The sequence below is a fragment of the Lethenteron reissneri genome, chromosome 12, assembly GCF_015708825.2.
Source record: "Lethenteron reissneri isolate LAM-NWPU_2019-01 chromosome 12, ASM1570882v1, whole genome shotgun sequence".
Taxonomy (NCBI): Eukaryota; Metazoa; Chordata; class Hyperoartia; order Petromyzontiformes; family Petromyzontidae; genus Lethenteron; species Lethenteron reissneri.
In genome coordinates, this window is record NC_083790.1 from 12,635,159 (window position 1) to 12,657,071 (window position 21,913).

The window sequence follows — 21,913 nt, forward strand, 5'->3', positions numbered from 1 at the left end:
AGACGAAGTTGAATTCTGGTATTCTGTCCTGAGCACAGCAGTGTGCCCCCGTCCTGTCCTACAACCCCAGTTTACTCTGGGTCAAGATGATGAGCTACTTGAAGGATCATTTTTGAAGGCAGCAATACAAATAGTTGAAGGACAGTGCATTGAGCAAGAGTGATCTCACTGCTTCTCAATGCTGGCAGAGTGGAACACACAGGGATCAGGGAGCTAACAATAAAGCTGTAGGATGCAGACAAGAACCAGGAGTCACTCGAGCTTGGGCCAGCCGTCTCTGGCGCCGGCACCATGCGCGCACCTTCACCCTTTCCCGTTCCAACGACGTACATGTACATTATCAAAACGAAACGGCAAGAAAAACTGAAATAAAATATCTCTATCGGTACCTGAGGCCCCCACAAGGCCAGGTGGGAAGGGCGTGTGGCACAGTTTGGCGACAGCTGTTGGAGAGCTGCGGTCATGTCGCTACAGTTCTCTGCAGTGAGTGCAATGTCTTTAAAAACAACGACGCTACGACTCTCTACATAAAATGAACGCTGAAACGCTTGCGCGTTCCGAGATTCAGAGGTGAACGGGACACTCACCACCCTGCAACTTGCAAACGTCTCGGAACGCGAAAGGTTAAAAGAGCATCAATTTAAGCAAATTTTTTTTATTTGTTTTTGGAATAATTGTAATTATTACGTGTTGTTCTACAGCTAACATTTCTGCAATTAACTGGTCTGGCATTACACTGTAATTGAAACGTACTTCAAGATGTGCGAATGGTAAATGTTGTTTTTCAGAGAGACTGATGCAAACAGAAATGAACATGAACGAATATCAAAAAATCTTTCGATAACTTCGAACATTTCATCGAATATTTTTCGGCAAATATCGCGGATGAAGGTGGTGTCATCACTGCCAAATCTCTGCGGGGCAAGGGAAAAACTTTGATAAAACATGACAGTTCCTTATTGAGATTGCCAAGGTAACTGTAATTATAATTTCAAATTAGTTTCCAACAGGTGCTAAAAACTAATAACCATGCCGAGGCTGGTGGAATACAAAAATAAACCCCCTTCACTAAAACTAAATATAGTAGTAATTGTCAGAGGTGTGGACTCGAGTCATGTGACTTGGACTCGAGTCAGACTCGAGTCATGAATTTGATGACTTCAGACTCGACTTGGACTTGCATAACAATGACTTTGTCCCACCTCTGGTAATTGCAGAAGCATAAAAAAAATCTTCACACATTATGTTGAGTTCAGAACTATTTGGGAACATTATTTGAAAATATAAATGAAGATGTTGGTGCTTATGGGATTTCGATTAACTGAACGCGTTCACAGGAAAGTACGGCAGAATAACTGCTGCATGCCCAGGGGCAGAGTTTATTGTAAATATAATAAAACCCTGAAACAGGGTTGGCAGGGTCATTTTAATTATAAATATTGAAATGGAAGGCAAGAAACAACCAACCCACAGCATTAACATGAAATGACCTCGACGTCGACCGAGTGTGGGCGTGCATAGCGCCGCTGGTGACCCACTTGGTGAAGTTGGCGAGGTTCTGGACGACCTTGGCGATGAGCGTGAGGGTGCGCGCCGTGCGCTCGTCGGGGTACTCCTGGCTCAGCCCGAAGAGGCTGGGGGACATGATGGCCGGGCACAGGAAGCGCAGGAAGAGCGACGCGCTGATGAGCCGCTCGCTGATCTCCGCTCGGCCCCGCGCCTCGCACAGCCTCCTCCACGACGAGAAGACGTCCCGCAGCTCGGCGGGGAACACGCTGCACCACGCGCACAAAGACAAAGGTCCCCCATAGAGCCTTCACAGTTTGTCGGGGCGAGTGCTGTGAGCGAGTTGCACCTATGAAGGCCCGAGACGGCACACGAGGGGGTGGGTGGCCAGCACCACGCCGAGCTGCCTTTGTCTCCCCAGTGGCAATGTTTTTACACACCGCACCAGGTATTTATTTGAATCAGAATGTTTGTTGAGACTGGAAGAATCCGATGAGCTATGAAACTCTTTTTCATAGATATCCAGTACCGGCAGGTCAGAAAGGACTGTCGCTGATGTGGCCGTGAGCAGGAATCGAACTTGGGTTGCCGGGTTTGTAGCGCAGCATGTTAACCGCTAACCTACCACACACACATCGGGCAAGAGTATTCGTGAACACCGAACTCTGCACCGCACACAGTGAGAGGACACACGCCACGACAGCACAATAATCACGATACATTTCAAACCGGACAATCATAACATTTACCTGGATGTTATTATACATTGGACACTGTGGTGTGGCCACGTTAAATTCCTGCACCCACCTTCGATTGGCAAGGTTGGCTACCTTATGGTGAAAAATCATTTAAACAGAGCCTACATACACATGCGCAACGACCCGGCACAACGGCACGATGCCCCACTGCTCGATTCCACCACCTGGCTGGGCATCGTGTCGGCTCCACGGCCAGGCCCGGCGGCGCCATGGGTGGGAGCACGAGACTCAGAACTCCGCTTGGGCTTCGACTCAGCCCATCGTCCCCTCCGGGGCACGACAACGAGGTAGGGTCCTCATTAAAAGAACGTGGGAATTGCCATCGCCGGCTCAGGGCCCAAACAATGAAGACGAGCGCTACCCCACGGTCATGCAAGCGTGGAGACTTTGGCCTGACCGACTTGTCCATCGCTTGCTTGGAACCAATTCTCATTGGCATGCGGGAGGCATGTCGAGCTGTCGGGGAGATTGACATTCCGCATGCACCCATGCCTCGTTGGTATTTGCTGTTAATTTATTTGGATTCACTGAGTACCCTAACGAGAGGTAGCCAAAATAAGGCCCCTCACTCCCTTGTTGTATCCTGCCTCTGTTGAAGAACATTGCCAAATCTCATTCACTGCCACGGTTTCCAGCTCTCTCTCTCTCTCGATTACCGATTGCCTTGCGTTATAGGGTCCATAATGCGTCTGCATACTTTCATATCGCATGATCGCTCTTCTACAGATCACGGTAAAGTGTGGCTACTCCCACTTCCTCCAAGATGTCCAATCAGCAGGGAAGTATCGGCCAACTAACCTCTAGGAGGGGCTCTCTCAAACGATCCCTCTCGTGGAGGCCCTTCTGCCAGCGGTGGCGTGAGCGAACTATTGCAGGGCTGCGCCTTCACCTACTGTAAAAATGTAATCCCTTTATTAAGTCGCCATTTATTTTCCGCCAAATTTTTTGAAAAAACCAAGAGCGTGCATGAAATGTGTGCGGGGTTGGTGCCTAGATCTGACTGCTGTGCAAATCACATGGGCCATTCGCCTTGCAGGCATTTACTCATGATGGTGCACGTGTTAAACATGGTTTGCTGTAGATTGAACGCGAACATTTGCAGTAAAACCGTACTCAGCTCAGAATGGAAATAACCAGTCGGAATTAACGGCTGCGATGAGACGCTAACGGTCACTGGCTCATGAGTTCACATGCAAGTATCAAAAAGCCCGTGTGAAAATTAATAACGCAACAATTTACTAGAAAACGGTGAAAGTTTGTCGTTATTAACTGCCTTTGCAAAGCAATCGTCACCGAGTGTGGGTCCCTTGCTATGTATCTCTTCATTGTGATGCAGTGATGTGTTTGGGTGTCCTGTTAGCCCACCTGTGACATTAACACATCACTTGCAACGATTGAAAAGTGCCGAATCCATCAACAGCTATGACCTACCCACTGCTGGATGAAGGTTTCCCCATAAAATCTCCATCCCGCATGGTGCCACGACGCCAGAATCGATCTCCCAGAACTCGTGGCTCCATCTCCCCGGTGGCCGTCCTCTTTAGTGTGCGCTCCCCTCTCTAGGCTGCCGCTCCATCGCCCGTCCCATCTCTCACTCTTATCTTAACGAAATTTACATAGCGCCTCGACCATAGGCGCTTTACAGAAAATTAACAAACGGTACAGAGTGTTAATGTAAAGGTGGCGATGAGGTGAATGAAATATGATGAGAGGAAGCAATGGGCTAATGTATAATCTGTGATGCGTGAATTCGATAAAAGCGAAACTGATGGAGTAAACAATGATGAATGGATTGAATGAATGGGGAATGACTGAAAGCCGTGTAATGATAATATGAAGGGGGAACAGTAACGGTGGCGGTTGTGAGGGGGAGATTAAGGGGTTGTGGGGTGAGCAAGGGAAAATAAGTGAGGAGCGGAAACTTGTGAACGAAGGCGACTGCTTAATGTGGAGGGAGAAGTTTGTTCCAGTGAAGGGGGGGGGGGCAAGAAGAGAACAAGAGTGGAAGCGTGGATTGAGCGCAAGGAGGAGGACGAACAGAGAGCGACTGCAAAGATTGCGAACGTGATGCATCCTGGGTGTTGCTCCCTCTCGTCGCTGTCACTCCATCGCCCGGCTCATCTCCCACTCACTATACCTCCTCCCCGCAATGCGTCCCTGCCCAAGCCTGCTTCTTTCTCTCAGCGTTCAACAGGATGCCTCTAATTCGTGTTTGTGCTCCGATCCATTGATTCCTCCTCCTGTCTCTCAGCATGCATGTCTCCACGCTTATTTGGGTAATTTCCCCATTGCGTTCAATTTTCTTGTTTCATCGTTTACACGCCAGCTTCTATGCACGTATTGTGAGCCTTAATAATGAACGTGCATTGCTAGAACTATGCTTGTTTACCCACAAAAGCCTCACAGAGTCTCAACACTCCGTTTCAGGAGGGTCCTGTCATGTTTTCGCAGTAGGAGGCAATGTTGCCGTATATATATATGAAATCCCAAATGATTGGTAATACTTTTACATTGCAATGTTTGGGCGTTAGCAGCTACTCTGTATGAAGTTTTTTGTTGTTGTTTAGCTCTGAGAGGAAACTGGAGAACGTGGAGCAATTCCAAGCACACCAAGGGGAGCACATGCAAATTCCACACAGGCTGAATCGATGCATCGTTACAACAGATTGTAAATGTTGTAGATTTGCTCTCGAACACACCCGGTGTGCTGTACTAGTAGTCAAGTGGCATGTTCTGTTTCATGGCAAACCTTACTAATTAGCTGTGTCGGGTGGTGGCGAGTTTAACCACACATTTATACATGCGATCTAACCCAAAAACCTATATTCTGGATATTGGTCGCGGAAGCCTATGTGTTAAACTGACAATGAATGCCCTACTATCTCTGCATCTCCAAGATCCTCGCTTGCATTGTTATGAGCTGCACTCCCTTGCACAGCTGCAGTTCCAAACCACTGGCAAATCGCTGGGAATTCAATCCCAGTGTAATGGCATCTACAGGGATATCCAATTTCTTTCAATCGTCTATTTTATTAAGATGAATAATAAAAAACACTCTTGTTCATTTATGGTTGTGTTCAAATGGGCAAACGCGGAATGTCTTGCTCTAAATTGCACTGCCAAAAGGGCAATGATAGCAGCCATTGCAGCCTCCTTCACACTTGAACAATGGTCTCCTGCTGTCAGCTGAAAATTGTCTTTGCACTTCCAGTAAAGTAAATAAATGTATTCCTTTGGAGCCTTTCATCATTTCAGACAACGCATTTTTATCTTCTGCCGGTGGTTGTGGCCATTCGCCAGAATACGGGTGATACTGAACACACGACTTCAATTAATAACTTGCATGTGTATTGAGCACATTGTGGAACAACTCTTTATAAAACGGTAATAGCTCTAGCATGATGCTCGCATCTGCTTCATTGTGCATTATCTTTTTTATTTAACTCACAGTGTGCTGCAGAAGATGAGAGAATTGGGCTACGTCCCCAAGCGATGTGCAACTTCAGCGACGTGCTGTTGTCTGTACCTGTTCTGATGCTTCACTGGGTTGTTGACACGTCACAGACGACAGTCTGAGTTTGCGTCGTTGTAAATAAAGAAGTCCAAAAATCTGTCATCCAATAATTCGCAAATCCAAGCACTTTGCAACGCCCTCACGGTTAGCGTCAACTTTTAAGTAATCAGCAGGGGATGAAAATCTCACTTATCCAAGAAGTTTCCGCAGATTTTTTGATGGCGGCTAAAAAAACTCCCCAAAATCCGCAATTTTTCCGGCGCGGACGTTTGGAGTAATTTTCACGGTGTGCCGCGGATTACAGGGTCCACGATCGTGGAGTGTTGGTGCTCGACTGTACAGTAGACACAAGAGGTTAAATGCCTCACCACTCAAGTGTGCTTGGGACTTTGAGCCAGCCAGCAATGGACATTCCACATTGTCACGGAGAAGAAGCTATGAGTAGAAGCTCTTTTATACGTGTATACATTTCACAGTTATGAGTCGTGCAGGTTGTCCAAAGCTCCAATCACATTGCATCTTAGAATTAACAATCTGCTTCTGTGAAATAGCAAATTTTCTCAAGAGAAATTACCGAAACAAAAACTATTTCATTTCCACTCATTAGGCACTGATGAGAAAACATCAAATAAAACTACTTTGTATTTTTTTACTGCAATAATAGATGTTGCTTTTAATTCCAAGGGCAAGCACTTGTTTCATTAGCTGCAATAAAAATGTAGACTGCTGCTGCTGCTGGCTGGGAGGTGCTCTCAGTGTTGTGAGTCGAGGCTGTTGCTCTATGTACGTTGAACTTCTTTCGCACAGTACGCAAGCCAACCATACTAATCGGAGGTGCGGGGGAAGGACAACAAACTAAACACAAAAAATACTTTAAATGATGGATCTTGCTCTAATACTGCCCTCCTTCCATTAAACATGCAATAGATTAGGTCATTGTTGGGGGATATTAAGGTATTGGCTTTGGTTAGTTCACTGCAATAATAGAATAATGCATACAACCATAAACAAAGTGAGAAAAAAACCGAGCCAGAGTGTGAACAAGAATATCTGGTTCAGATTGAAAAGACGTCAAGATTCTATTTAACATCAATACAGTATATTCTATTTTGTACCCTGTTATGCTTATAGTTACAGCAATAATTGTCGTTTCAATGCACAAGAATTGTCATCTGTTTTTCCTCGAACTGGTGTGACGCTCGTGAGGGTGTGCGCGATATGTGTATTGAGACGTCGTAGGGGTGATAGCTCTGTAACCACTCACACAGCAGCTTGGGGCTAGCGGTGATCTCACAGTCACCACTCACACAGCAGCTTGGGGCTAGCGGTGATCTCACAGTCACCACTCACACAGCAGCTTGGGGCTAGCGATGATCTCACAGTCACCACTCACACAGCAGCTTGGCTAGCGGTGATCTCACAGTCACCACTCACACAGCAGCTTGACTAGCGGTGATCTCACAGTCACCACTCACACAGCAGCTTGACTAGCGGTGATCTCACAGTCACCACTCACACAGCAGCTTGGGGCTAGCGGTGATCTCACAGTCACCACTCACACAGCAGCTTGGCTAGCGGTGATCTCACAGTCACCACTCACACAGCAGCTTGGGGCTAGCGGTGATCTCACAGTCACCACTCACACAGCAGCTTGACTAGCGGTGATCTCACAGTCACCACTCACACAGCAGCTTGGGGCTAGCGGTGATCTCACAGTCACCACTCACACAGCAGCTTGACTAGCGGTGATTTCACAGTCACCAATCACACAGCAGCTTGACTAGCGGTGATCTCACAGTCACCACTCACACAGCAGCTTGACTAGCGGTGATCTCACAGTCACCACTCACACAACAGCTTGACTAGCGGTGATCTCACAGTCACCACTCACACAGCAGCTTGGGGCTAGCGGTGATCTCACAGTCACCACTCACACAGCAGCTTGACTAGCGGTGATCTCACAGTCACCACTCACACAGCAGCTTGGCTAGCGGTGATCTCACAGTCACCACTCACACAGCAGCTTGGCTAGCGGTGATCTCACAGTCACCACTCACACAGCAGCTTGACTAGCGGTGATCTCACAGTCACCACTCACACAGCAGCTTGGGGCTAGCGGTGATCTCACAGTCACCACTCACACAGCAGCTTGGGGCTAGCGGTGATTTCACAGTCACCACTCACACAGCAGCTTGGCTAGCGGTGATCTCACAGTCACCACGGACACAGCAGCTTGCCTAGCGGTGATCTCACAGTCACCACTCACACAACAGCTTGACAAGCGGTGATCTCACAGTCACCACTCACACAGCAGCTTGGCTAGCGGTGATCTCACAGTCACCACTCACACAGCAGCTTGACTAGCGGTGATCTCACAGTCACCACTCACACAACAGCTTGACTAGCGGTGATCTCACAGTCACCACTCACACAGTAGCTTGACTAGCGGTGATCTCACAGTCACCACTCACACAGCAGCTGGGGCTAGCGGTGATCTCACAGTCACTACTCACACAGCAGCTTGGGGCTAGCGGTGATCTCACAGTCACCACTCACACAGCAGCTTGACTAGCGGTGATCTCACAGTCACCACTCACACAGCAGCTTGGCTAGCGGTGATCTCACAGTCACCACTCACACAGCAGCTTGGCTAGCGGTGATCTCACAGTCACCACGCACACAGCAGCTTGGGGCTAGCGGTGATCTCACAGTCACCACGCACACAGCAGCTTGGGGCTAGCGGTGATCTCACAGTCACCACGCACACAGCAGCTTGGGGCTAGCGGTGATCTCACAGTCACCACGCACACAGCAGCTTGGCTAGCGGTGATCTCACAGTCACCACTCACACAGCAGCTTGGGCTAGCGGTAATCTCACAGTCACCACTCACACAGCAGCTTGGGGCTAGCGGTGAACTCACAGTCACCACTCACACAGCAGCTTGGGGCTAGCGGTGATCTCACAGTCACCACTCACACAGCAGCTTGGGGCTAGCGGTGATCTCACAGTCACCACTCACACAGCAGCTTGGGGCTAGTGGTGATCTCACAGTCACCACTCACACAGCAGCTTGGGGCTAGCGGTGATCTCACAGTCACCACTCACACAGCAGCTTGGGGCTAGTGGTGATTTCACAGTCACCACTCACACAGCAGCTTGGGGCTAGCGGTGATCTCACAATCACCACGCACACAGCAGCTTGGCTAGCGGTGATCTCACAGTCACCACTCACACAGCAGCTTGGGGCTAGTGGTGATCTCACAGTCACCACTCACACAGCAGCTTGGGGCTAGCGGTGATTTCACAGTCACCACTCACACAGCAGCTTGGCTAGCGGTGATCTCACAGTCACCACTCACACAGCAGCTTGGCTAGCGGTGATCTCACAGTCACCACTCACACAGCAGCTTGGGGCTCGCGGTGATCTCACAGTCACCACTCACACAGCAGCTTGACTAGCGGTGATCTCACAGTCACCACTCACACAACAGCTTGACTAGCGGTGATCTCACAGTCACCACTCACACAGCAGCTTGACTAGCGGTGATCTCACAGTCACCACTCGCACAGCAGCTTGGGGCTAGCGGTGATCTCACAGTCACCACTCACACAGCAGCTTGGGGCTAGCGGTGATCTCACAGTCACCACTCACACAGCAGCTTGACTAGCGGTGATCTCACAGTCACCACCCACACAGCAGCTTGGCTAGCGGTGATCTCACAGTCACCACTCACACAGCAGCTTGGCTAGCGGTGATCTCACAGTCACCACGCACACAGCAGCTTGGGGCTAGCGGTGATCTCACAGTCACCACGCACACAGCAGCTTGGGGCTAGCGGTGATCTCACAGTCACCACGCACACAGCAGCTTGGGGCTAGCGGTGATCTCACAGTCACCACGCACACAGCAGCTTGGCTAGCGGTGATCTCACAGTCACCACTCACACAGCAGCTTGGGCTAGCGGTGATCTCACAGTCACCACTCACACAGCAGCTTGGGGCTAGCGGTGATCTCACAGTCACCACTCACACAGCAGCTTGGGGCTAGCGGTGATCTCACAGTCACCACTCACACAATAGCTTGGCGCTAGCGGTGATGTCACAGTCACCACTCACACAGCAGCTTGGCTAGCGGTGATCTCACAGTCACCACGCACACAGCAGCTTGACTAGCGGTGATCTCACAGTCACCACTCACACAGCAGCTTGGCTAGCGGTGATCTCACAGTCACCACTCACACAGCAGCTTGGCTAGCGGTGATCTCACAGTCACCACTCACACAGCAGCTTGGGGCTCGCGGTGATCTCACAGTCACCACACACACAGCAGCTTGGCTAGCGGTGATCTCACAGTCACCACGCACACAGCAGCTTGGGGCTAGCGGTGATCTCACAGTCACCACTCACACAGCAGCTTGGGGCTAGCGGTGATCTCACAGTCACCACTCACACAGCAGCTTGGGGCTAGCGGTGATCTCACAGTCACCACTCACACAGCAGCTTGGGGCTAGCGGTGATTTCACAGTCACCACTCACACAGCAGCTTGGGGCTAGCGGTGATCTCACAGTCACCACGCACACAGCAGCTTGGGGCTAGCGGTGATCTCACAGTCACCACTCACACAGCAGCTTGGGGCTAGCGGTGATTTCACAGTCACCACTCACACAGCAGCTTGGCTAGCGGTGATCTCACAGTCACCACGCACACAGCAGCTTGCCTAGCGGTGATCTCACAGTCACCACTCACACAGCAGCTTGACTAGCGGTGATCTCACAGTCACCACTCACACAGCAGCTTGGGGCTAGCGGTGATCTGACAGTCACCACTCACACAGCAGCTTGGGGCTAGCGGTGATTTCACAGTCACCACTCACACAGCAGCTTGGCTAGCGGTGATCTCACAGTCACCACGCACACAGCAGCTTGCCTAGCGGTGATCTCACAGTCACCACTCACACAGCAGCTTGACTAGCGGTGATCTCACAGTCACCACTCACACAGCAGCTTGGCTAGCGGTGATCTCACAGTCACCACTGACACAGCAGCTTGACTAGCGGTGATCTTACAGTCACCACTCACACAACAGCTTGACTAGCGGTGATCTCACAGCAGCTTGACTAGCGGTGATCTCACAGTCACCACTCACACAACAGCTTGACTAGCGGTGATCTTACAGTCACCACTCACACAACAGCTTGACTAGCGGTGATCTCACAGTCACCACTCACACAGCAGCTTGACTAGCGGTGATCTCACAGTCACCACTCACACAACAGCTTGACTAGCGGTGATCTCACAGTCACCACTCACACAGTAGCTTGACTAGCGGTGATCTCACAGTCACCACTCACACAGCAGCTGGGGCTAGCGGTGATCTCACAGTCACTACTCACACAGCAGCTTGGGGCTAGCGGTGATCTCACAGTCACCACTCACACAGCAGCTTGACTAGCGGTGATCTCACAGTCACCACTCACACAGCAGCTTGGCTAGCGGTGATCTCACAGTCACCACTCACACAGCAGCTTGGCTAGCGGTGATCTCACAGTCACCACGCACACAGCAGCTTGGGGCTAGCGGTGATCTCACAGTCACCACGCACACAGCAGCTTGGGGCTAGCGGTGATCTCACAGTCACCACGCACACAGCAGCTTGGGGCTAGCGGTGATCTCACAGTCACCACGCACACAGCAGCTTGGCTAGCGGTGATCTCACAGTCACCACTCACACAGCAGCTTGGGCTAGCGGTAATCTCACAGTCACCACTCACACAGCAGCTTGGGGCTAGCGGTGAACTCACAGTCACCACTCACACAGCAGCTTGGGGCTAGCGGTGATCTCACAGTCACCACTCACACAGCAGCTTGGGGCTAGCGGTGATCTCACAGTCACCACTCACACAGCAGCTTGGGGCTAGTGGTGATCTCACAGTCACCACTCACACAGCAGCTTGGGGCTAGCGGTGATCTCACAGTCACCACTCACACAGCAGCTTGGGGCTAGTGGTGATTTCACAGTCACCACTCACACAGCAGCTTGGGGCTAGCGGTGATCTCACAATCACCACGCACACAGCAGCTTGGCTAGCGGTGATCTCACAGTCACCACTCACACAGCAGCTTGGGGCTAGTGGTGATCTCACAGTCACCACTCACACAGCAGCTTGGGGCTAGCGGTGATTTCACAGTCACCACTCACACAGCAGCTTGGCTAGCGGTGATCTCACAGTCACCACTCACACAGCAGCTTGGCTAGCGGTGATCTCACAGTCACCACTCACACAGCAGCTTGGGGCTCGCGGTGATCTCACAGTCACCACTCACACAGCAGCTTGACTAGCGGTGATCTCACAGTCACCACTCACACAACAGCTTGACTAGCGGTGATCTCACAGTCACCACTCACACAGCAGCTTGACTAGCGGTGATCTCACAGTCACCACTCGCACAGCAGCTTGGGGCTAGCGGTGATCTCACAGTCACCACTCACACAGCAGCTTGGGGCTAGCGGTGATCTCACAGTCACCACTCACACAGCAGCTTGACTAGCGGTGATCTCACAGTCACCACCCACACAGCAGCTTGGCTAGCGGTGATCTCACAGTCACCACTCACACAGCAGCTTGGCTAGCGGTGATCTCACAGTCACCACGCACACAGCAGCTTGGGGCTAGCGGTGATCTCACAGTCACCACGCACACAGCAGCTTGGGGCTAGCGGTGATCTCACAGTCACCACGCACACAGCAGCTTGGGGCTAGCGGTGATCTCACAGTCACCACGCACACAGCAGCTTGGCTAGCGGTGATCTCACAGTCACCACTCACACAGCAGCTTGGGCTAGCGGTGATCTCACAGTCACCACTCACACAGCAGCTTGGGGCTAGCGGTGATCTCACAGTCACCACTCACACAGCAGCTTGGGGCTAGCGGTGATCTCACAGTCACCACTCACACAATAGCTTGGCGCTAGCGGTGATGTCACAGTCACCACTCACACAGCAGCTTGGCTAGCGGTGATCTCACAGTCACCACGCACACAGCAGCTTGACTAGCGGTGATCTCACAGTCACCACTCACACAGCAGCTTGGCTAGCGGTGATCTCACAGTCACCACTCACACAGCAGCTTGGCTAGCGGTGATCTCACAGTCACCACTCACACAGCAGCTTGGGGCTCGCGGTGATCTCACAGTCACCACACACACAGCAGCTTGGCTAGCGGTGATCTCACAGTCACCACGCACACAGCAGCTTGGGGCTAGCGGTGATCTCACAGTCACCACTCACACAGCAGCTTGGGGCTAGCGGTGATCTCACAGTCACCACTCACACAGCAGCTTGGGGCTAGCGGTGATCTCACAGTCACCACTCACACAGCAGCTTGGGGCTAGCGGTGATTTCACAGTCACCACTCACACAGCAGCTTGGGGCTAGCGGTGATCTCACAGTCACCACGCACACAGCAGCTTGGGGCTAGCGGTGATCTCACAGTCACCACTCACACAGCAGCTTGGGGCTAGCGGTGATTTCACAGTCACCACTCACACAGCAGCTTGGCTAGCGGTGATCTCACAGTCACCACGCACACAGCAGCTTGCCTAGCGGTGATCTCACAGTCACCACTCACACAGCAGCTTGACTAGCGGTGATCTCACAGTCACCACTCACACAGCAGCTTGGGGCTAGCGGTGATCTGACAGTCACCACTCACACAGCAGCTTGGGGCTAGCGGTGATTTCACAGTCACCACTCACACAGCAGCTTGGCTAGCGGTGATCTCACAGTCACCACGCACACAGCAGCTTGCCTAGCGGTGATCTCACAGTCACCACTCACACAGCAGCTTGACTAGCGGTGATCTCACAGTCACCACTCACACAGCAGCTTGGCTAGCGGTGATCTCACAGTCACCACTGACACAGCAGCTTGACTAGCGGTGATCTTACAGTCACCACTCACACAACAGCTTGACTAGCGGTGATCTCACAGTCACCACTCACACAGCAGCTTGACTAGCGGTGATCTCACAGTCACCACTCACACAACAGCTTGACTAGCGGTGATCTTACAGTCACCACTCACACAACAGCTTGACTAGCGGTGATCTCACAGTCACCACTCACACAGCAGCTTGACTAGCGGTGATCTCACAGTCACCACTCACACAACAGCTTGGCTAGCGGTGATCTCACAGTCACCACTCACACAGCAGCTTGGGGCTAGCGGTGATCTCACAGTCACCACTCACACAGCAGCTTGGCGCTAGCGGTGATCTCACAGTCACCACTCACACAGCAGCTTGACTAGCGGTGATCTCACAGTCACCACGCACACAGCAGCTTGACTAGCGGTGATCTCACAGTCACCACTCACACAGCAGCTTGGCTAGCGGTGATCTCACAGTCACCACGCACACAGCAGCTTGGCTAGCGGTGATCTCACAGTCACCACTCACACAGCAGCTTGGCTAGTGGTGATCTCACAGTCACCACTTACACAGCAGCTTGGGGTTAGCGGTGATCTCACAGTCACCACTCACACAGCAGCTTGACTAGCGGTGATCTCACAGTCACCACGCACACAGCAGCTTGGCTAGCGGTGATCTCACAGTCACCACGCACACAGCAGCTTGACTAGCGGTGATCTCACAGTCACCACTCACACAGCAGCTTGGCTAGCGGTGATCTCACAGTCACCACTCACACAGCAGCTTGGCTAGCGGTGATCTCACAGTCACCACTCACACAGCAGCTTGGGGCTCGCGGTGATCTCACAGTCACCACACACACAGCAGCTTGGCTAGCGGTGATCTCACAGTCACCACGCACACAGCAGCTTGGGGCTAGCGGTGATCTCACAGTCACCAATCACACAGCAGCTTGGGGCTAGCGGTGATCTCACAGTCACCACTCACACAGCAGCTTGGGGCTAGCGGTGATCTCACAGTCACCACTCACACAGCAGCTTGGGGCTAGCGGTGATTTCACAGTCACCACTCACACAGCAGCTTGGGGCTAGCGGTGATCTCACAGTCACCACGCACACAGCAGCTTGGCTAGCGGTGATCTCACAGTCACCACTCACACAGCAGCTTGGGGCTAGCGGTGATCTCACAGTCACCACTCACACAGCAGCTTGGGGCTAGCGGTGATTTCACAGTCACCACTCACACAGCAGCTTGGCTAGCGGTGATCTCACAGTCACCACGCACACAGCAGCTTGCCTAGCGGTGATCTCACAGTCACCACTCACACAGCAGCTTGACTAGCGGTGATCTCACAGTCACCACTCACACAGCAGCTTGGCTAGCAGTGATCTCACAGTCACCACTCACACAGCAGCTTGACTAGCGGTGATCTTACAGTCACCACTCACACAACAGCTTGACTAGCGGTGATCTCACAGTCACCACTCACACAGCAGCTTGACTAGCGGTGATCTCACAGTCACCACTCACACAACAGCTTGACTAGCGGTGATCTTACAGTCACCACTCACACAACAGCTTGACTAGCGGTGATCTCACAGTCACCACTCACACAGCAGCTTGACTAGCGGTGATCTCACAGTCACCACTCACACAACAGCTTGGCTAGCGGTGATCTCACAGTCACCACTCACACAGCAGCTTGGGGCTAGCGGTGATCTCACAGTCACCACTCACACAGCAGCTTGGCGCTAGCGGTGATCTCACAGTCACCACTCACACAGCAGCTTGACTAGCGGTGATCTCACAGTCACCACGCACACAGCAGCTTGACTTGCGGTGATCTCACAGTCACCACTCACACAGCAGCTTGGCTAGCGGTGATCTCACAGTCACCACGCACACAGCAGCTTGGCTAGCGGTGATCTCACAGTCACCACTCACACAGCAGCTTGGCTAGTGGTGATCTCACAGTCACCACTTACACAGCAGCTTGGGGTTAGCGGTGATCTCACAGTCACCACTCACACAGCAGCTTGACTAGCGGTGATCTCACAGTCACCACGCACACAGCAGCTTGGCTAGCGGTGATCTCACAGTCACCACGCACACAGCAGCTTGACTAGCGGTGATCTCACAGTCACCACTCACACAGCAGCTTGGCTAGCGGTGATCTCACAGTCACCACTCACACAGCAGCTTGGCTAGCGGTGATCTCACAGTCACCACTCACACAGCAGCTTGGGGCTCGCGGTGATCTCACAGTCACCACACACACAGCAGCTTGGCTAGCGGTGATCTCACAGTCACCACGCACACAGCAGCTTGGGGCTAGCGGTGATCTCACAGTCACCAATCACACAGCAGCTTGGGGCTAGCGGTGATCTCACAGTCACCACTCACACAGCAGCTTGGGGCTAGCGGTGATCTCACAGTCACCACTCACACAGCAGCTTGGGGCTAGCGGTGATTTCACAGTCACCACTCACACAGCAGCTTGGGGCTAGCGGTGATCTCACAGTCACCACGCACACAGCAGCTTGGCTAGCGGTGATCTCACAGTCACCACGCACACAGCAGCTTGCCTAGCGGTGATCTCACAGTCACCACTCACACAGCAGCTTGACTAGCGGTGATCTCACAGTCACCACTCACACAGCAGCTTGGCTAGCGGTGATCTCACAGTCACCACTCACACAGCAGCTTGGGGCTCGCGGTGATCTCACAGTCACCACACACACAGCAGCTTGGCTAGCGGTGATCTCACAGTCACCACGCACACAGCAGCTTGGGGCTAGCGGTGATCTCACAGTCACCAATCACACAGCAGCTTGGGGCTAGCGGTGATCTCACAGTCACCACTCACACAGCAGCTTGGGGCTAGCGGTGATCTCACAGTCACCACTCACACAGCAGCTTGGGGCTAGCGGTGATCTCACAGTCACCACTCACACAGCAGCTTGGGGCTAGCGGTGATTTCACAGTCACCACTCACACAGCAGCTTGGCTAGCGGTGATCTCACAGTCACCACGCACACAGCAGCTTGCCTAGCGGTGATCTCACAGTCACCACTCACACAGCAGCTTGACTAGCGGTGATCTCACAGTCACCACTCACACAGCAGCTTGGCTAGCAGTGATCTCACAGTCACCACTCACACAGCAGCTTGACTAGCGGTGATCTTACAGTCACCACTCACACAACAGCTTGACTAGCGGTGATCTCACAGTCACCACTCACACAGCAGCTTGACTAGCGGTGATCTCACAGTCACCACTCACACAACAGCTTGACTAGCGGTGATCTTACAGTCACCACTCACACAACAGCTTGACTAGCGGTGATCTCACAGTCACCACTCACACAGCAGCTTGACTAGCGGTGATCTCACAGTCACCACTCACACAACAGCTTGGCTAGCGGTGATCTCACAGTCACCACTCACACAGCAGCTTGGGGCTAGCGGTGATCTCACAGTCACCACTCACACAGCAGCTTGGCGCTAGCGGTGATCTCACAGTCACCACTCACACAGCAGCTTGACTAGCGGTGATCTCACAGTCACCACGCACACAGCAGCTTGACTAGCGGTGATCTCACAGTCACCACTCACACAGCAGCTTGGCTAGCGGTGATCTCACAGTCACCACGCACACAGCAGCTTGGCTAGCGGTGATCTCACAGTCACCACTCACACAGCAGCTTGGCTAGTGGTGATCTCACAGTCACCACTTACACAGCAGCTTGGGGTTAGCGGTGATCTCACAGTCACCACTCACACAGTAGCTTGACTAGCGGTGATCTCACAGTCACCACGCACACAGCAGCTTGGCTAGCGGTGATCTCACAGTCACCACGCACACAGCAGCTTGGGGCTAGCGGTGATCTCACAGTCACCACTCACACAGCAGCTTGACTAGCGGTGATCTCACAGTCACCACTCACACAGCAGCTTGGGGCTAGCGGTGATCTCACAGTTACCACTCACACAGCAGCTTGGGGCTAGCGGTGATTTCACAGTCACCACTCACACAGCAGCTTGGCTAGCGGTGATCTCACAGTCACCACGCACACAGCAGCTTGCCTAGCGGTGATCTCACAGTCACCACTCACACAGCAGCTTGACTAGCGGTGATCTCACAGTCACCACTCACACAGCAGCTTGGCTAGCAGTGATCTCACAGTCACCACTCACACAGCAGCTTGACTAGCGGTGATCTTACAGTCACCACTCACACAACAGCTTGACTAGCGGTGATCTCACAGTCACCACTCACACAGCAGCTTGACTAGCGGTGATCTCACAGTCACCACTCACACAACAGCTTGACTAGCGGTGATCTTACAGTCACCACTCACACAACAGCTTGACTAGCGGTGATCTCACAGTCACCACTCACACAGCAGCTTGACTAGCGGTGATCTCACAGTCACCACTCACACAACAGCTTGGCTAGCGGTGATCTCACAGTCACCACTCACACAGCAGCTTGGGGCTAGCGGTGATCTCACAGTCACCACTCACACAGCAGCTTGGCGCTAGCGGTGATCTCACAGTCACCACTCACACAGCAGCTTGACTAGCGGTGATCTCACAGTCACCACGCACACAGCAGCTTGACTAGCGGTGATCTCACAGTCACCACTCACACAGCAGCTTGGCTAGCGGTGATCTCACAGTCACCACGCACACAGCAGCTTGGCTAGCGGTGATCTCACAGTCACCACTCACACAGCAGCTTGGCTAGTGGTGATCTCACAGTCACCACTTACACAGCAGCTTGGGGTTAGCGGTGATCTCACAGTCACCACTCACACAGTAGCTTGACTAGCGGTGATCTCACAGTCACCACGCACACAGCAGCTTGGCTAGCGGTGATCTCACAGTCACCACGCACACAGCAGCTTGGGGCTAGCGGTGATCTCACAGTCACCACTCACACAGCAGCTTGACTAGCGGTGATCTCACAGTCACCACTCACACAGCAGCTTGGGGCTAGCGGTGATCTCACAGTTACCACTCACACAGCAGCTTGGGGCTATCGGTGATCTCACAGTCACCACGCACACAGCAGCTTGGGGCTAGCGGTGATCTCACAGTCACCACTCACACAGCAGCTTGGGGCTAGCGGTGATCTCACAGTCACCACTCACACAGCAGCTTGACTAGCGGTGATCTCACAGTCACCACTCACACAGCAGCTTGGCGCTTGCGGTGATCTCACAGTCACCACTCACACAGCAGCTTGGGGCTAGCGGTGATCTCACAGTCACCACTCACACAGCAGCTTGGCGCTAACGGTGATCTCACAGTCACCACTCACACAGCAGCTTGGGGCTAGCGGTGATCTCACAGTCACCATGCACACAGCAGCTTGGCGCTAACGGTGATCTCACAGTCACCACGCACACAGCAGCTTGGGGCTAGCGGTGATCTCACAGTCACCACTCACACAGCAGCTTGGGGCTAGCGGTGATTTCACAGTCACCACTCACACAGCAGCTTGACTAGCGGTGATCTCACAGTCACCACGCACACAGCAGCTTGCCTAGCGGTGATCTCACAGTCACCACTCACACAGCAGCTTGACTAGCGGTGATCTCACAGTCACCACTCACACAGCAGCTTGGCTAGCAGTGATCTCACAGTCACCACTCACACAGCAGCTTGACTAGCGGTGATCTTACAGTCACCACTCACACAACAGCTTGACTAGCGGTGATCTCACAGTCACCACTCACACAGCAGCTTGACTAGCGGTGATCTCACAGTCACCACTCACACAACAGCTTGACTAGCAGTGATCTTACAGTCACCACTCACACAACAGCTTGACTAGCGGTGATCTCACAGTCACCACTCACACAGCAGCTTGACTAGCGGTGATCTCACAGTCACCACTCACACAACAGCTTGGCTAGCGGTGATCTCACAGTCACCACTCACACAGCAGCTTGGCGCTAGCGGTGATCTCACAGTCACCACTCACACAGCAGCTTGACTAGCGGTGATCTCACAGTCACCACGCACACAGCAGCTTGACTAGCGGTGATCTCACAGTCACCACTCACACAGCAGCTTGGCTAGCGGTGATCTCACAGTCACCACGCACACAGCAGCTTGGCTAGCGGTGATCTCACAGTCACCACTCACACAGCAGCTTGGCTAGTGGTGATCTCACAGTCACCACTTACACAGCAGCTTGGGGTTAGCGGTGATCTCACAGTCACCACTCACACAGCAGCTTGACTAGCGGTGATCTCAAAGTCACCACGCACACAGCAGCTTGGCTAGCGGTGATCTCACAGTCACCACGCACACAGCAGCTTGGGGCTAGCGGTGATCTCACAGTCACCACTCACACAGCAGCTTGACTAGCGGTGATCTCACAGTCACCACTCACACAGCAGCTTGGGGCTAGCGGTGATCTCACAGTTACCACTCACACAGCAGCTTGGGGCTATCGGTGATCTCACAGTCACCACGCACACAGCAGCTTGGGGCTAGCGGTGATCTCACAGTCACCACTCACACAGCAGCTTGGGGCTAGCGGTGATCTCACAGTCACCACTCACACAGCAGCTTGACTAGCGGTGATCTCACAGTCACCACTCACACAGCAGCTTGGCGCTTGCGGTGATCTCACAGTCACCACTCACACAGCAGCTTGGGGCTAGCGGTGATCTCACAGTCACCACTCACACAGCAGCTTGGCGCTAACGGTGATCTCACAGTCACCACTCACACAGCAGCTTGGGGCTAGCGGTGATCTCACAGTCACCATGCACACAGCAGCTTGGCGCTAACGGTGATCTCACAGTCACCACGCACACAGCAGCTTGGGGCTAGCGGTGATCTCACAGTCACCACTCACACAGCAGCTTGGGGCTAGCGGTGATCTCACAGTCACCACTCACACAGCAGCTTGACTAGCGGTGATCTCACAGTCACCACTCACACAGCAGCTTGGGGCTAGCGGCGATCTCACAGTCACCACGCACACAGCAGCTTGGGGCTAGCGGTGATCTCACAGTCACCACTCACACAGCAGCTTGACTAGCGGTGATCTCACAGTCACCACTCACACAACAGCTTGGGGCTAGCGGTGATCTCACAGTCACCACGCACACAGCAGCTTGACTAGCGGTGATCTCACAGTCACCACTCACACAGCAGCTTGGGGCTAGCGGTGATCTCACAGTCACCACGCACACAGCAGCTTGGGGCTAGCGGTGATCTCACAGTTACCACTCACACAGCAGCTCGGCAAGGCGCAGCGGCTGGCGTGCTGCACTATGATCTCCGCCCACCCGAGTAGAAATTCCGGCCGCCGCAGCATCAGCGATGAGTGATATCCGAACCAACCTCGCAGCTTTCGTGACCAATATTATCCATAATAAAGGTGTTTTTGGTGAGATCACGTGAATATAAATGTGTCGAAACGTCGTACTGAAATTGTAAATGTTGTGGGTTCACTCTCCAACACACCGGTGTGCTGAACTAGTAACTAATTAGCACGTTTTGCTCACCTGATAAACATTACAAATAGGCTGTGTTGGGTGGTTGTGGGTTTAATGTCACATTTATATTCACGCGATCTTACCCAGCTGTATTATTATCATGAATTGCAGTGGTTTACAGAGTGATTAACACGGTGGATAGAGCACTGCACAATCTGCCCAATAAACTATATTTAATTCTCACTGTATTTAATTCCATTGGGTTGGTAATTGGTTATTCTGTATAATTTAGCCTGGGTTTCTCACAGCTCGACGCAGCCTAAACGAGCTCCCAATGCAATAAGTTAGCAGAAGTACCGAGGGAGACAAAGGCAGCGGGTAAGATGCAGACACAGTGCTGGCAATACTGCTGTGTCAACCTTAATAAGAGACTCAATAACATAACTAGCCCTGACAGCTCATAACGCTAAACGTGGAAAGGTAGTCTTTCATCTCGATCCCAGTCTGTGCTTGGGCAGACATATACACTAAATATGCATAAGTATCAGGCTATATAAATCCTTCAATGGTCCCATGTGTAAATGTGTTCCTATATAAATAACTCTGTGTTTATACACAACTTTGAACATTCATTGCGTGTGTGTGTGCGTATATACCACGCAGGCTTCTGCGTGGGGGCCAGTGCCATCCATGCATGCGCCCTGCGTGCGGCGAGCAGCGCGCACAGCTCTCCGACGTATTTGC

The 21,913-nt window shown here is 52.5% G+C and overlaps 1 protein-coding gene across 9 annotated transcripts in view; it reads right to left on the bottom strand.

Annotated features, from left to right (window-relative positions):
* The window catches only part of LOC133341919 (ras GTPase-activating protein nGAP-like), a 625,061-nt gene that overhangs the window by 23,561 nt on the left and 579,587 nt on the right, over positions 1 to 21,913 (bottom strand). For all 9 annotated transcript variants that reach the window (XM_061550751.1, XM_061550750.1, XM_061550752.1 and 6 more), the window contains one exon: positions 1,539 to 1,775. In XM_061550751.1, coding sequence (XP_061406735.1) covers positions 1,539 to 1,775 — 237 coding nt within the window. The remainder of the gene's footprint in view (positions 1 to 1,538; positions 1,776 to 21,913) is intronic.